The following is a 13,587-nucleotide window of genomic DNA, read 5'->3' on the forward strand; positions in this document are numbered from 1 at the left end:
CAGGGTAGAAATTGTAGAGTCACGGTACGTCTCTTATTCGTCGGTCACCCAATTATTTCCCTTTTATACGGACCCAAAATTACGTTACTCTCCCATTTTACCCTCTTTTTATTTATTCATTCTTTTCTTTTCCCACTCCTCTTTTACCAAAGTAAAGCTAAGTAAAGTCATCAAAATTTTAGCTCAGTCCACCCTAAAAGCTATTAGAACATTTCATGTTCAAATCTCCTCTTCAACCCGTACTAGGAAAAAAAAAATAGAAAAGCTAAACAAATATATGTGAATTTAGATTAAAAATTCAGTGTTGATTATGATCGAGTAGTGGTCACTTTTTTTTTTGTATGTATTAATAATGTTAAACGTAAATATTGAAAAATTAAGAAAATATTGAACTCAATGCAAATAGATGAAAATATATGCCTGTATGTATATATATATGCGTGTTCGGTTTTATTTTTCTTTCTTTTTAAGTACTACAATCACACTTGTACAATACAGTTACTATTTGTAAGCTTTGTACAAATACAACTTAGAATTTTAATTTAGAAATTAGCACACTACTTGTGAATGAGAAATAGGCTTTGACATTTTTTTAATTAAAAATTAACTTATTCTTTATTAATGAGTTCTAAAATAGTAGACAGTCCAAAGCAATGAAAACAATTCCTTTCTTGAGATTGTATTTCCTTTCTTGAGATTCTTAAATTACACAGATTAACAAGTAACTTGTTTATGCTTAAAACAATATTATATTGTGCTACTAATGCAATTAAGGCTATAACTTCATTCAATTATAAGTGCTTTTTACTTGTAAATTTTAGTTGCATGACAAAAGAAGACCAATCAACAAAAACAAATCTCTTCTCATGTGTTATAATTCTCTTTTGGTAACCATTTTATTTTTATTTTTGGTTCTTAAAAATTAAGTTAATGTGTTACAATTCTCTTTGATAACCATTTCATTTTTATTTTTGGTTCTTAAAAATTAAGTTAATGTGTTACAATTCTCTTTGATAACCATTTCATTTTTATTTTTGGTTAAATACAAGTATTTAATTTTTTGCTAAATTTCAAAAAAACCAAAAAAAAAAAAAAAGAAAAAAACTATTTTCTAGTTTTCAAAATGTTGGCCTGCTTTTTTAAAACATTGATAAAAAAATAGATAAAATATCATAAATTTAGAAATAAGAATGGTGTTTATAAGCTTAATTTCAAAAACTAAATGTTAACAAATGAAAACTATTTTTTCCGACTTCAGGCCATGCATGCCAATGAAATAACTAGACTGTGGAGGAGGATCAATCAAAGTTCAACAATGGCGCTCATCAAAGAAGGGGAAAAAGAAACTTGCCATCTGCAAAAGCCAACAGGCAATAAACTTGTAGATTATAACAAATATTTTCTGTAAAGGATAGGAAAAACACAATTTAGACACAGATGCACACAAAGAAAGTTCAGATTCATGTATAACTGAACCCCACAGATCATAAGCGGGGCAGAGAAGACGGGATAAATTTCTACACTTCATACAAGAGCATCTTTAACTTGATAGTATGATGCAGAAGTTTATAATGTTACTGAGAACAGATGCAACGCCTTCATATATAATTGTCTCAATGTGCCAGTTTCTTCAGATGTTGAAATATCCTTTGTTTAATCCACTGCCTATCATAAGGCAAATAAGCCTGAATTGAATGTTCGAAGCTGCGAAGGGAGGTGGAAATCAGATAACTTGCCGTAACATCAAAACTAACATAGATGCATGGATATGCTTCAAAAAATTGATTTGATACAGTCTATAACGCGTACAAATGAATATGTCAATAAAACATGACCCTTATTTAAGGCCCATTTAAGTTCAACTGCCTTTTATTTTGTAACTGACCGAGAGCTAAAAATATTGACATCAGTCTAAGAACTAAAATCATAAAAGTTCGCCGTATATGTTCTTGTCTTTGTTCTTCGAAACTATCTTTTGGCATTCCTATTTAAGCTATTTCTATGGCAATATAAGCATGGGTATTAGTGACCCCAATATCAAAGACAGACAATAAAGGTCAAAAGATCTCAAGACCCATCTAAAGCTTTTTTTTTCTTTTTTCCTTTTTTGGAAAAAAGAACATTTTGAAGATACTAGGAGAAACAGTTGCTTGTCCAACAACTCGAACTGTTTCATCTTTATTCCTAAGTGATGAGTGAAAGGGAAAGAGTGAGAGAGATAAGGCAGCATACACTAGAGCGCTCATATCAGCAAGGCCATCAATGAAATTGTAGAGGTCAGCAATATCATAAGTGATATTTCTGATGGCAGGATTTAAGTCCTTAAGCTTCCTTTCATACAGCCCACATATACCTGTACCAGCAGTTCAAAGGTAAATTGAAATATTCCACAAGTTCAAATAAAAAACTAAATACAATTTTGGCTCTACTTTTGTCTTTTCGGAGAATCCATCTTTTCTAGTCTTTCAACATCCATAAGTGTCCAGACCTATTTAGTTCTATCTCAACTGAGATCACCCAACAACTATAAAACTAATCATCTTACAGAATCTAGCATTCAAAGAATCGCAGTATATTAATATTTTAAATACAAGTCCTCAAAAGTTTTGACTGACAGCTCGTCTCTTTTATTATCTGGTCACCCCATGATCATAAAAACGGTTTCCATTCAAGTCACAACTAAATGATATTGTTTTATCTAAACACGGAGGGAAGGTCCCAATCTGCATGTTCCTGTGTTTTTAGAAGAGCAACTAATCAACAACCGAACTTGCTATTAGACAGACACGTTATCCCCAATGCAAAGGTTCAGGTGGTGCGACCACTAAGAAGGAAGACAGGTGGAGTTATTTATATAGGGCTGCACAGCGAGAATTTTTGTTGAATAATGAACACATGACTTTCAAATAAGATGAATGCAATGCTCCTTACTCGTGCATTAGACTTTAGAAGGTTACCATAGTGGACAGGTCTCTTCATAAGCTACCCATGTCTAATTTAGTAGTTATTAGATTCAACTCTGACTTCTTCTATTACCTTGTTTTCTGCTTGTTGTTTGTTAGAGTATTGATACAATATTAAATTTGTCCATAACCCATCGGCTTAAGTTTTGAGTCAATTGGTGATTTAACATTGCATCAAAATAGGAGATCGTGAGTTCAAACTCCTATAAAATCATGTCCTCCTCAATTAATATTGAATTTCACTTGTTAGTTCTTTAACAAATTTTCAAGCCACAATGGGAGTATTAAGAGTATTGATAAAATATTAAAAATTTTCCATAACCCATTAGCAAAAGCTTTCGGGTCAATCAAAGTTATGCAATAATGTGTACTAAACTGTGGTTAATTTTCAAATCTTTTAATGATCTAGTTTACTTATCTGGAGAAATAAGTTGCAGGAAACGGAGAGGCAATTGTGAAAAAATCTAGAAGAATACCAAGTTTCGTAATAATCATTGAATAAATAGGAATATATACACAATAACGCATAAGAAAGAAAAAACGAAGGTTACATTGTTATACCACTTAGATTGTGAGCCAGTAATATGGCAGCCAACATACCAACAATTAGTAAGATGCTGACTTTATTAGAGATAAATGGGAAAAAAACACACCTAGACCTGTAATGACGCTCTAGAGGTGCAATTTTGACTTCTATATTATTTTGTATAACTCAACAGTAAAGATAGGTATGTGAATTTAATACTACCTTTGAAGTTAAAATTTAAAACTCCAAAATTAAGCGAATGAGGATAAAATGGTTGTACAACTTGAGGAGGCACATAAAGGTCCTAACCATCAGAAATGTGAAAGCAAACAAGACGAATGCCTCTTATGTAATAAGTTTAAATTATCCTTCAGATGTTGATGCTGTCATATGAAACTACTTTGACTCCTACTAAATCAATAGACAAGCAAAGCTTTTTACAATATAAACTCTTTAGTGAAACTAACAAACCAACCATCCAATGAAAGGTATAGAAAACCTTCAAAATTAGATGTTGATAATTTTACTTTTTACATGAGTGTTTGAGAAGCTTGATCGCTTCCCCCCACCTAGCATGTTCTTTACCATAACAGTACTAAAATGTTTAAAGAAGTTCGATGGGTGATTAAACTTGCCAGCCACAACAAAAGTAGGTGAAAAAATAAATCTGAACATAATGATAAATCATACCATCCATAGCTTGACTTATTGAATCGTAATCCATAAAAGTCCTAGTTGCCCTGTTGTGTGAAGTTTGCATAAGAAGAATGGTGTGCCTGTTAGCCTGAAGGAGATAGATAAATAATATAATTGATTAAAGAAAAACTCAACAATAAATGTGAGGGTAACTCTTCAGAAAATCAAAGAGAAAGCTCAAACCGCGCAACCATTTTCTACTTCTTGACAAATGACAACAAACCATGATATTTACATTTATTCATCACATGCTAAAGCAATTTAAAGATATTAAGTGCATTTACAAGCTTTATTTGTATAATACTATCAAAACTATTCCCGATCGAAACTGTATCTCTTTCACTGTAACATATGCAAATTTCTGTAAACTTAAAAAAAAAAAAAAAAACAAAACAAAACAAAAACCCTAACCCTAAAATCTGACGGGTGTAAAAAAATGGGGGGAAAGAAGCAAACGAACTAATTCAGCTCGGAGGCAGAGGAAGGACAAAGAAAGAGACTTACAGATACTATTTGATAAGTTCATTGAGTAGAACAAACATAGTGAGATGATGAATACTTTAAAATCGCAAATATTGGGACGCGTTTCAGATTGGTAAGGAAACCCTAATAAGATTCAAATAAGTGGAGACGCCAAATTCGTGCCAGGAATGTGAGATTGAAGCTTAATCGATTGAAAGAAGTATAAAGGAAAAGTAAAGAAGAAAGAAAAAGTTGGATAAAAGGGTGTAAATTACCATGGAGAAACGTAGTGAAGCTCAGCTTAGAGCAAGCTCGCAGGGAGTGTTGTAGGGAGACGATGGTCGGTGTGTGAGATAGCGAGCGAGCGAGCGCAGGTAAGAACGACCGATAATGATTCGCCCGTAGAATTGACTATCTCAAAGTCAATCGATGGTTCTTTTTCTCTTTTTCCTTTTTGTTAGTTGAACAAAGTATTTTGGATTGGGTACAAACCATAATTGAGTTACATATGCTTTATTATATATAGACAAATTTTATTTTTAATATGTCACTACATTTTCTAACTTGTACCCATTATATAAGTCGTAAACTAATAATGGTGTGAATTTAAACTCTACATTTAAATACAGAGTTTACATGATATTAGGAATGGAGGTGTGTTAAATAAATAATAATAAGGTCCTCACTTTTTCAAGACATGTGATCTAAAACCAACATTATCTTGCTATTAAATTTCAAAACTAAGTTTAATAAAATACAACATTAAAAAATCTCATTTGACAACTCCGTAAAGGAACCCAAAGGAAATAACTTTTACTTTCTTGTAATGGACTAGGTTAAATATAATGTATACTAAATTAGGTATCGAAAAAAGTTAAGCTAAATACGTTATGTATTGAAGTGTCATTGGCTTGACACTGTATTTGATGTTTTCCTATACATGTTAGCTCTATTGGTGAGGTATGACTAGAAGAGTAGGTCAAAAGAGTGACGTTATGTCTGTGTTTGAGTTTTTCGCAACAATACAATCATATTAATATTCTAGCTTCAAACTTTAAGAGGTGATCTTCTTTTTTTGGAAAATGGATTAAGTGATTCTATGACTACTAAATATCGAAAACAAAAATATTTTGTATTTGAAAACTTACTTAACTGAAATGTTGTTTTGAAAATAATTTGATTTATCAGTATCCATATAAAAATTGAAGCAAAAATAATATCTCAGCTAATTATTGAAAAAAATTTAAGGAGTTGTTCTAAATGGAAAAATTTTAAAAATACTTATAAATATAACAAAAGGTGACAAGAAACGATGGACCACCTAAATGGTTACTAAGACTTAGTTTTAGAAATTTTGCACAATCGACCATTTTTTAGGGGCTAAATGAAAAAATGCCTTTAAAAAATCTCTTTGCCTCCAAAGTCATACTCTAGGAGGCAAGTCTTCAACCCTAAGGCTCTATTTGTTTTACATGCTTTTAAATTTTAAAACTTATGTGGGTTTTTTAGTATTCTCTAAATTAGTGGGATTGTTATACACCAAATGAATGAAGGCTAATTAATTAATAAATTAATATAATTTATCGTTATTGTTAACCTTAATTAATTATTAAATATAAATATATTATTTATACTTTAATAAACTTTTAACCAATACATTGATATTTCATATATAATAAGATTTTATAACGAATGTGTTAATTAAATAAATTTTATTATTAAATAAAACAATTTAATCAATAATATTTGTCTAAGTTATAACTGTATTACTGCTAATCAATATTTATTCCATAGCAACTAATTTATGAATACATTTTGGTTCTCTTATAGTTTATTAAATAATTATGCATATTTTTTTTAAAATACAAATTGGTAAATTAAATACATTTTATTCAATATCAACATTCTGGTTATTCGAACGAAAATATTTAATAGGGAAATTTTCATAAATACAACAAACCGTTGAAATATTTACTATGTGTATAACAAAGCCATGAAGTTAATCATTTTTTAGATATTTCGGGTTTGTCCTAGTATTTCTTTTACTTTTTCGTCTGTTCCATCGTATTTTCTTCGTCTTTCTTCCTCTATTTGCCCGTTCCATCGCCTTTTTTCATTATTTTTCAAAATCGTGTATCAAAATATAAACGATCGTGTACAAAAAATAACTAAATATAAACGATAGCTAAATCTAAACAATTGTGTAAAAAAATATTGTATAGATTCGAATAGCTAAATATTGGAGACAAATCTAAACGGTGGTTTAAAAAAATTGTTTAGTCAATCTAAACTTAAAAAAAATAAATCTAAATCAAATTTGATTACCATAGTTTTTTTAATAATGTATTTTAATAGAGTAATTTGGACAAATACACGACTTTGCTTCGAAATCGTGTACCTCGTGGACTTCAATGCATAGACCCACGTTTTTTTTATATTTTATATTAAATATATATATATATATATTAAATAATAATTGTTATATATTAAATAAGCATGGACTCCACGTTTATTTTTTTCTATCCATTATTATTTAAAAAATACATTATTTTAAAAATTAAATATTAATTTATTGTTTTCCAGATGTTCAGACATAAATGAAACACTAATTTTTTTTATAAAAAATGATTAATACGAAAAATTACGAGTGAGAAAAAATATTGAATTTCTGGTAAGATTATTAACCGTACAAATACACCTTAATTTCTGTGGAGAAACAGGTGGCAGAATCCAATTGGTGAAAATCGAAGGGCGAGCTCCAGTTCAAGAGGGTTTAGTCGAACGATTCCGATCTCTAGAAACAGAGAGGAAGAGAGTGATGCGAGGAACTGGAGGACCTCTTCTTTGCATTGGCGATCTTCTCTGCGATGTCGGAGAAGAAGAAGCCGTAGAAGGAAAGGGTTTGAATGAAACCCCCAAATCAATTCCATCTCCATCTTCTTCCTCTTCTTCTGTTTCCACCACTCTTTTCGACCTATCTCAACCTCCTGATCTCCCCCAACTCTTCCAGGTTTCCTCCTCATCCTTCCATTTCCCTTTCCGATTGTTCATTTTGCTAATATTGATTCTATCTACGATTGCGAATGTCATAAGGAGTTTACCTATTTTGCTGCATGTTTATTTCCTTTTTCATATATCATAGCTGCGAGAATTTCACCCTACCCATCTTCTTCTCCAGGAAAATTACGACCAATTGAACAAAGTGTTTGATGATAATGATCACTCATGGACTGCTTTGACATTGAAGGTAGGCTGTTTCGCGTGCTGGATTTTTGGGGAATACTTATACATTGATATGAAATAATATCTGTAGCTTACGAGTCAGTTTCTACAACCCGTTCTTTCCCCATGTCCTTTGATTTGAACAACTGCTTGATTTTTGGGGAGAGGCATTATTTCCTTACATATGACTGTAATTGGGGCATTTTCAGATGTGTAGTGCTCTTGATACTGCTACTAAGTTGGTTGAATCAACCAACTCGAATTCAAGATTTTTGTTGGAGAAGATTGTTGAGCTTGAACATGTTTTGGAAAAGGGAGACGCTACAAGAGAGGCAGCCATGGCCATCCAAACTAGTTATAGCTCTCAAATTGCTCAAGACTCCATTTCTTCTCTGAATGAAGGTTAGCATAGGCTTATACTAAAAAGGTTTTCTCATTATTGAAGCATGATGGAAATTTAATCTTCGTAGATACTTGTTTAGGGTAATTTCCTTGTTCACGGCCTTGATTCTTGTCTTCTTAGAAGTCAAGGACACAGATGTACAACCTATAGAACAGCACGGCATTGATTCATGTTCTTGTTTTTCTTATGCGGTGAGAAAATTTTTATTTTTAATTATTTGTAATCATATTTTGGTTGGATTAGAATTAGTAATTCAAGTAAATAGATTAAGTTTTATATTGTATTTTGGTCCCTAAAAGTTCATTCAACTGTGCTTCCTGAATTTTCAAATATACATTTTAGTTCTTCAACTTAAAAAGTTCTATTTTGGTCCTATAGCATTTTTATAATGTGCATTTTAGTTTTGGAACGTTTTTCTTACAAATTTTGGTCCCTGCTTTTAGTCTAATTTTAATAGACTAGTTATAAAACACGTGGGATGCACTGTTCTAGGTTATTTTTTTACATAATGCAATATTTTTAGGAACGTTTTAAATGTAGTAAAATAAATTAAAATATTAAAAAATATTGTAAAATTTAGATTTTATTAATGATAGACACGAGTAATATTGGTAGACATGAATAGAAGACTAACATTATTTATAACTATTCTCAACAGTTATGTACTATACAATGATTTCTTTATTTTTATTTTAATTTTATTATATGAAATTACATAGAATGATATGGAACATTATCCTATCCAATATTATTTTTAACAAATATATTATTTAAAAAAATAATTTACTATGGTAGTTTTTATTATATTGTTATTTCTTTATCGAATAAAATAGTTTACGATATGAAACAATATTTTATTCAATATTATTAAAATTTGATTTTCTCGATAATTTTATATCCAAATAGAAAAGATCACTAGCAATATTTTTAAATAAATAAATAAATATCTTAACAAAAAATTTACTAGAAATTCAATATTCTCTTTTTTTACTGCTTTTCACCCCTAATTTTTTGTAGTAATCATTTTTATATAATTAAACATTGAATAAAAAGGATTGTGGATCTACGCTTATTTAACAATTCTATTTATCATATATATTAAATACCTCCAAAAAAAAAAAAAAGAAAACGGGTCCACGAACCGTCCACCGTTTCCAAAAACAGTCCAAATTACCTTATTTTATCAATAATTTGCCTTCTACCATATTTTTTATATTATTTAAAAAAAAGAGATTCCTGATTACCAAACAATAGGGAGAGACAATAGCTAAATATGAAATCAAATATATTATGCAGGCTGACGGAATTTGGAGACTTATAAAATTTTATAAATTTTTGAAAAGATCCTATTTAATAACTATATGCATAAAACAATATAGCAAACGACATAAGGTGGAGTGTGGTGGTTTGGAGCTCGATGTTTAGTCGAACTTCTCGACACTCCAATAGATTTTAAAATAATTACGATTTTAATAAAATCCATAAATGTGACTAACTCTATCCTCCATAGACTCTGTCCCTTCTACAAAATTTCAACATAATCAATCAAATATGAAAAATCCAAAATATCTCAAATTCATAATCCAATTATTCCAATCCCACGTAACATTTCTAGCTCTACACTCTGTACACACTAATCTCGACCCTCGCTTCTCATGGAAACAAGAGGAATGTTATCCCCATCTTCCTTCGTTGTCCTCGAACTACTCTTTCTAACCATCGTATGATCACCCGGAATCAAAATGTCCGATTGATTTGCATCGGGAACAAGAAAAACGAACGCCACAACCACAAATCTCAACACGGTTCGAAGCAGAACCACCAACCACAAGTTCCTAAAATCACTCCTCGTTACTCCAAACGCATGGAGCACCAATCCCCCGCTCCATTTTGAGCACAACGTCCCCAAACTATCAATACAAGCCAATAATGCAAAGAACGTCCCTTCGATTCCAACGGAACATAGTCGAGTGTTCAGAACCATCATCGGCGTCCATCGGATTCGCGTCACGATTCGAGTAACACACTCTTCAATGACTACGAATAACTCATCTGGAATTTTTAAGGCTAAATTCCACCGGAGTACGAAGATGACGTCGAGAAACCCGGCGACGCCGTAAAAGAGTTGAGCGAAGAAGAGGATTCGTCGGAATTTTAAGTCTCTTAGGGTTTTGTGGTAGATTAGAACTCCAATTAGTGATGCTGCTGAGCCGAGTGCGTAAATTAGGCCTACCGATTCCTGCGATTCAAGATTGTGAAGAAAACGACATGACGTTTTTACTGAAAATTGAGTAGAAGAAACTTGGACGACACGTAGAAAATACCTGAGAAAAGGCAGGTCCAGCTTTCTTGTCTGTGTACCAATAAAATTGTCCCTCGTGGGTACTTATGCTAAGAGAAAGACACAAAAACATGAAAAGGGAAGGCCTCCACACGTGTGGATATTTGACGGCTTTGCACGTCTCTCTTATAGCCACTCCCACTTGGTTTATACATCCTCCCTACATCATAGTCACAATAATATTTATATACATTTTTGTGTCTCTCATTTTATTATTCAAACATGATTTGCATTTCACAAATAAAAAGGACAAATATTAATGTTTTTTTTTTCTTTTTTAAGAAATAGTAAAGTTGGAAGATATTATTAGGGGTAGATGGACCTTGGACTTCCCATTATATTGGAGGGTGGGGGATGGTGTCTCGTGTATGAAGAAGCCCAACAAGATTATCAAGGCTGGTGGAATTGCCAAGATTGCAAGTGCTTCCTGTGCCCAAACAAATGCACATTTGTTAGTTATAAATCCAATTAAAAATAGGATTCAGTTCTTTGTCCAATTATAATTAATAAATTAACCATTCTCAAAGAAATTTTAGCTAAGGATTTTAATACATTTACTTATAGAAGTGTATGAGATCTTAAGGTCATAAATTGATATTACTTTTAGTTTTAAACTTATAACCACTACATTTCTAGTTTATATTTCTAGATTTAGTATATAAACTATGTAATTTGTATAATAAGATTTTGGGGGATTGTATTAAGTTTTTCTTCCATTATTCATCTTTCATTTTTAAATTCGATATTTTAACTACCGCTACTACCTACCCATTTAAAGTTTTAAACAAAAGATGTGTTGTGAAGTCATTGTTAAACAATTTGTATAAAAAAAAAATTGAAAGATTAAGATCTAAATGGTTTTAGATATAATATTTAAAGATTAAAATAAAATATTAAAAGCTTAGTGATCAAAAATAGAATAAGATTAGAACTGTCCACCGATCTAAATTTTGATAGAAATATATTTTATTTAAGGATAGTTGCAAATGTAGCAATTATATTCAAAATAATTAAGTACATAGCAACATTTTAAAAAAATTGCAAATATAGCAAAATCTATCGATGATATGAGTCTATCACTAATAGACCATGTAACAAATGTTGGTCCATCACTAATAAACCATAAGAGTTACTGATAGATTTTGCTGTATTTGCAATTTTTAAAAAATATTGCTACATACTTGATAAATATTCTAAAAATTGCTGCCTATGATAATTATATTTTTATTTATATTGTAGCAAATAAATGATTCGAGTTGTGAGGTATCACTATTTTTCCTCCCATAGTTAATAAACAATTGTATTAAGTAAAAAAAAAAAAAAAATTAGACAACTTTATTATATTTGTTTTTTTCCCTTTTACAAAAATAGTAACAATAGATATAAATAATAACAGTTTTTTTATTTTGGTATTTTGTTTTAGTCTATAAACTTCTAAGAAAATGACAATTTAATCCATACCAAACATTTTTCACATATCATCTACCTACTCTCAATACTCACATTTCCTACAAAGTTAAATATAGAATTTAGGGTGTTTTTTTGTAATGTACACTAAAAAGTACAACCATTTTCATGTACATATATACATGGTGGCCATTCTGATTTCCAACTTCTTACTAAATTTATTAATTTCGTGTTAATGTACCTATGTTGCCTAATTATATTTTAATTCTTTTTTAAATTACAAAATATATTTAGTTCATCTCCATCTTCCATTCCAAGAAAAAAATTTATATTACAAAAGTATGAAAATTTTATGGAGTGAGTTCCTACCGACAATAACGTGGTGTCCAATTCACTTATATATAAACACGAACAAACTAAATATAACACTTTTATACTACTAGAAAATTTTTGAAAAAAATATTCTATACCATATGGGTATTCTTTTATTTACTTACTGTATATCACGTCCATATTTTATTTTTTTATTCAGTAATATTTAAAAAGATAAATTGGTAAAAGGAAAATAGGAAAATAGGAAAATATGATACTGGTGTAATACCTAATTAATAATACATATACTTTTCTCTTATTAATATTTGTTAATTTATTTGAAATTGTTGCTATTATTATAGGAAAAGAAGAAGATGCATAGAGATGGGTGAAATGTTATTTAAAAAAGGAAATAAAGAGAGGGATTAGATTAAGGACCTGAGCGCCAAGAAGATGAACAAAAATTCCACTACTTGAATATCCAATCAAATGCCCAATCGAAGAACAAGCTCCACACAAGCTTTGCAAATCTTGCGCCAACCACTGAACTTCAATGCTATTTCTCACAATGCAAGCATCAATCGTCACATCCGCAATCGCCATCGCCCCTGAAACCCCAATCAAAAGCCCTAATGCTTCCAAAACCCCCAATCCCCCTTTCACTGCCACCCCTACCGCCGCCGTTGCTCCAACCACCCCCGAAATCACGAAATACGGCCGCCGCAAATACCCTCTCACTGGAAACGCGTCCGTCAATAATCCCCAAATTGGCTTCATCACCCATGGAATCGTGTATATCCCGGTGTAGATCTGAACTACCGAAGGTTGTAGCTTTTGTACGTCTTTCCAGTAGTAATCGGAAACGACTTTGAAATAAGAGCCGGAGAAGCCGTGACTTAGACCGTAGATGAGGATTACTCCGGCGATGAAACTTGGATGTAGCTCCGTTGAAAGCATTTTAAGCCACCGGAATGGCTGTAACATGATTGAGAAGAGTTTGCTGTTGTTGGTGGTGGTGGTGGTGGATAAATTGGAATTTGGTTCGTTCGCCATTCTTGGGGGTTCAGAAATCAAGAAGGGAGAAAGAAAGAAGACGGCTTAATCACGTTATAATTTGAGTAATTAATTAGTTTAATTAAATAATGGTTAAGTGCCACTTGTCTATTATATTAAAATTGTGAAAAATATTCCTATTTAATTCATTCGAGAAATGGAGTCAGACAAATATAAGTTTATTGAATCACTTTTTTTCTTC

The 13,587-nt window shown here is 31.2% G+C and overlaps 3 protein-coding genes across 3 annotated transcripts; 1 reads left to right on the forward strand and 2 right to left on the reverse strand.

The window, feature by feature from the left end:
- Positions 1-1,355: 1,355 nt before the first annotated feature.
- On the reverse strand, positions 1,356-5,140 carry LOC103488351 (enhancer of rudimentary homolog). The gene is made up of 4 exons (XM_008447046.3): positions 4,923-5,140; positions 4,180-4,273; positions 2,233-2,353; positions 1,356-1,704 (listed from the first exon to the last, which is right to left on the reverse strand). Exons 1-4 carry the CDS (start codon positions 4,923-4,925, stop codon positions 1,614-1,616), a joined length of 309 nt encoding a protein of 102 aa, XP_008445268.1. The 5' UTR covers positions 4,926-5,140; the 3' UTR covers positions 1,356-1,613.
- Positions 5,141-7,384: 2,244 nt separating this feature from the next.
- LOC103488352 (uncharacterized) lies at positions 7,385-8,555 on the forward strand. Its single transcript, XM_008447047.3, has 3 exons — positions 7,385-7,657; positions 7,826-7,894; positions 8,079-8,555. The coding sequence occupies exons 1-3, from the start codon at positions 7,466-7,468 to the stop codon at positions 8,274-8,276; spliced, it is 459 nt and encodes a 152-aa protein (XP_008445269.2). The 5' UTR covers positions 7,385-7,465; the 3' UTR covers positions 8,277-8,555.
- A 1,264-nt stretch (positions 8,556-9,819) lies between these two features.
- LOC103488353 (probable folate-biopterin transporter 6) lies at positions 9,820-13,470 on the reverse strand. Its single transcript, XM_008447048.3, has 4 exons — positions 12,771-13,470; positions 10,936-11,040; positions 10,597-10,773; positions 9,820-10,511 (listed from the first exon to the last, which is right to left on the reverse strand). Exons 1-4 carry the CDS (start codon positions 13,383-13,385, stop codon positions 9,906-9,908), a joined length of 1,503 nt encoding a protein of 500 aa, XP_008445270.2. The 5' UTR covers positions 13,386-13,470; the 3' UTR covers positions 9,820-9,905.
- Positions 13,471-13,587: the final 117 nt, after the last annotated feature.

The sequence above is a fragment of the Cucumis melo genome, chromosome 3, assembly GCF_025177605.1.
Source record: "Cucumis melo cultivar AY chromosome 3, USDA_Cmelo_AY_1.0, whole genome shotgun sequence".
Lineage (NCBI taxonomy): Eukaryota > Viridiplantae > Streptophyta > Magnoliopsida > Cucurbitales > Cucurbitaceae > Cucumis > Cucumis melo.

What these genes read in the sequence shown, in the direction of transcription:
- LOC103488351 (XM_008447046.3), bottom strand. An exon ending in AATAAGTCAAGCTATGGATG is followed by an intron (nt 2,354 to 4,179) that starts GTATGATTTATC and finishes CTGCTGGTACAG; the next exon opens with GTATATGTGGGCTGTATGAA. An exon ending in GCTGATATGAGCGCTCTAGT is followed by an intron (nt 1,705 to 2,232) that starts GTATGCTGCCTT and finishes CTCCCTTCGCAG; the next exon opens with CTTCGAACATTCAATTCAGG.
- LOC103488352 (XM_008447047.3), top strand. Translation starts at nt 7,466, where the DNA reads ATGCGAGGAACTGGAGGACCTCTTCTTTGCATTGGCGATCTTCTCTGC. An exon ending in ATCTCCCCCAACTCTTCCAG is followed by an intron (nt 7,658 to 7,825) that starts GTTTCCTCCTCA and finishes CTTCTTCTCCAG; the next exon opens with GAAAATTACGACCAATTGAA. An exon ending in GGACTGCTTTGACATTGAAG is followed by an intron (nt 7,895 to 8,078) that starts GTAGGCTGTTTC and finishes GGGCATTTTCAG; the next exon opens with ATGTGTAGTGCTCTTGATAC.
- LOC103488353 (XM_008447048.3), bottom strand. Translation starts at nt 13,385, where the DNA reads ATGGCGAACGAACCAAATTCCAATTTATCCACCACCACCACCACCAAC. An exon ending in TTCATCTTCTTGGCGCTCAG is followed by an intron (nt 11,041 to 12,770) that starts GTCCTTAATCTA and finishes GTTTGGGCACAG; the next exon opens with GAAGCACTTGCAATCTTGGC. An exon ending in CTGGACCTGCCTTTTCTCAG is followed by an intron (nt 10,512 to 10,596) that starts GTATTTTCTACG and finishes CTTGAATCGCAG; the next exon opens with GAATCGGTAGGCCTAATTTA.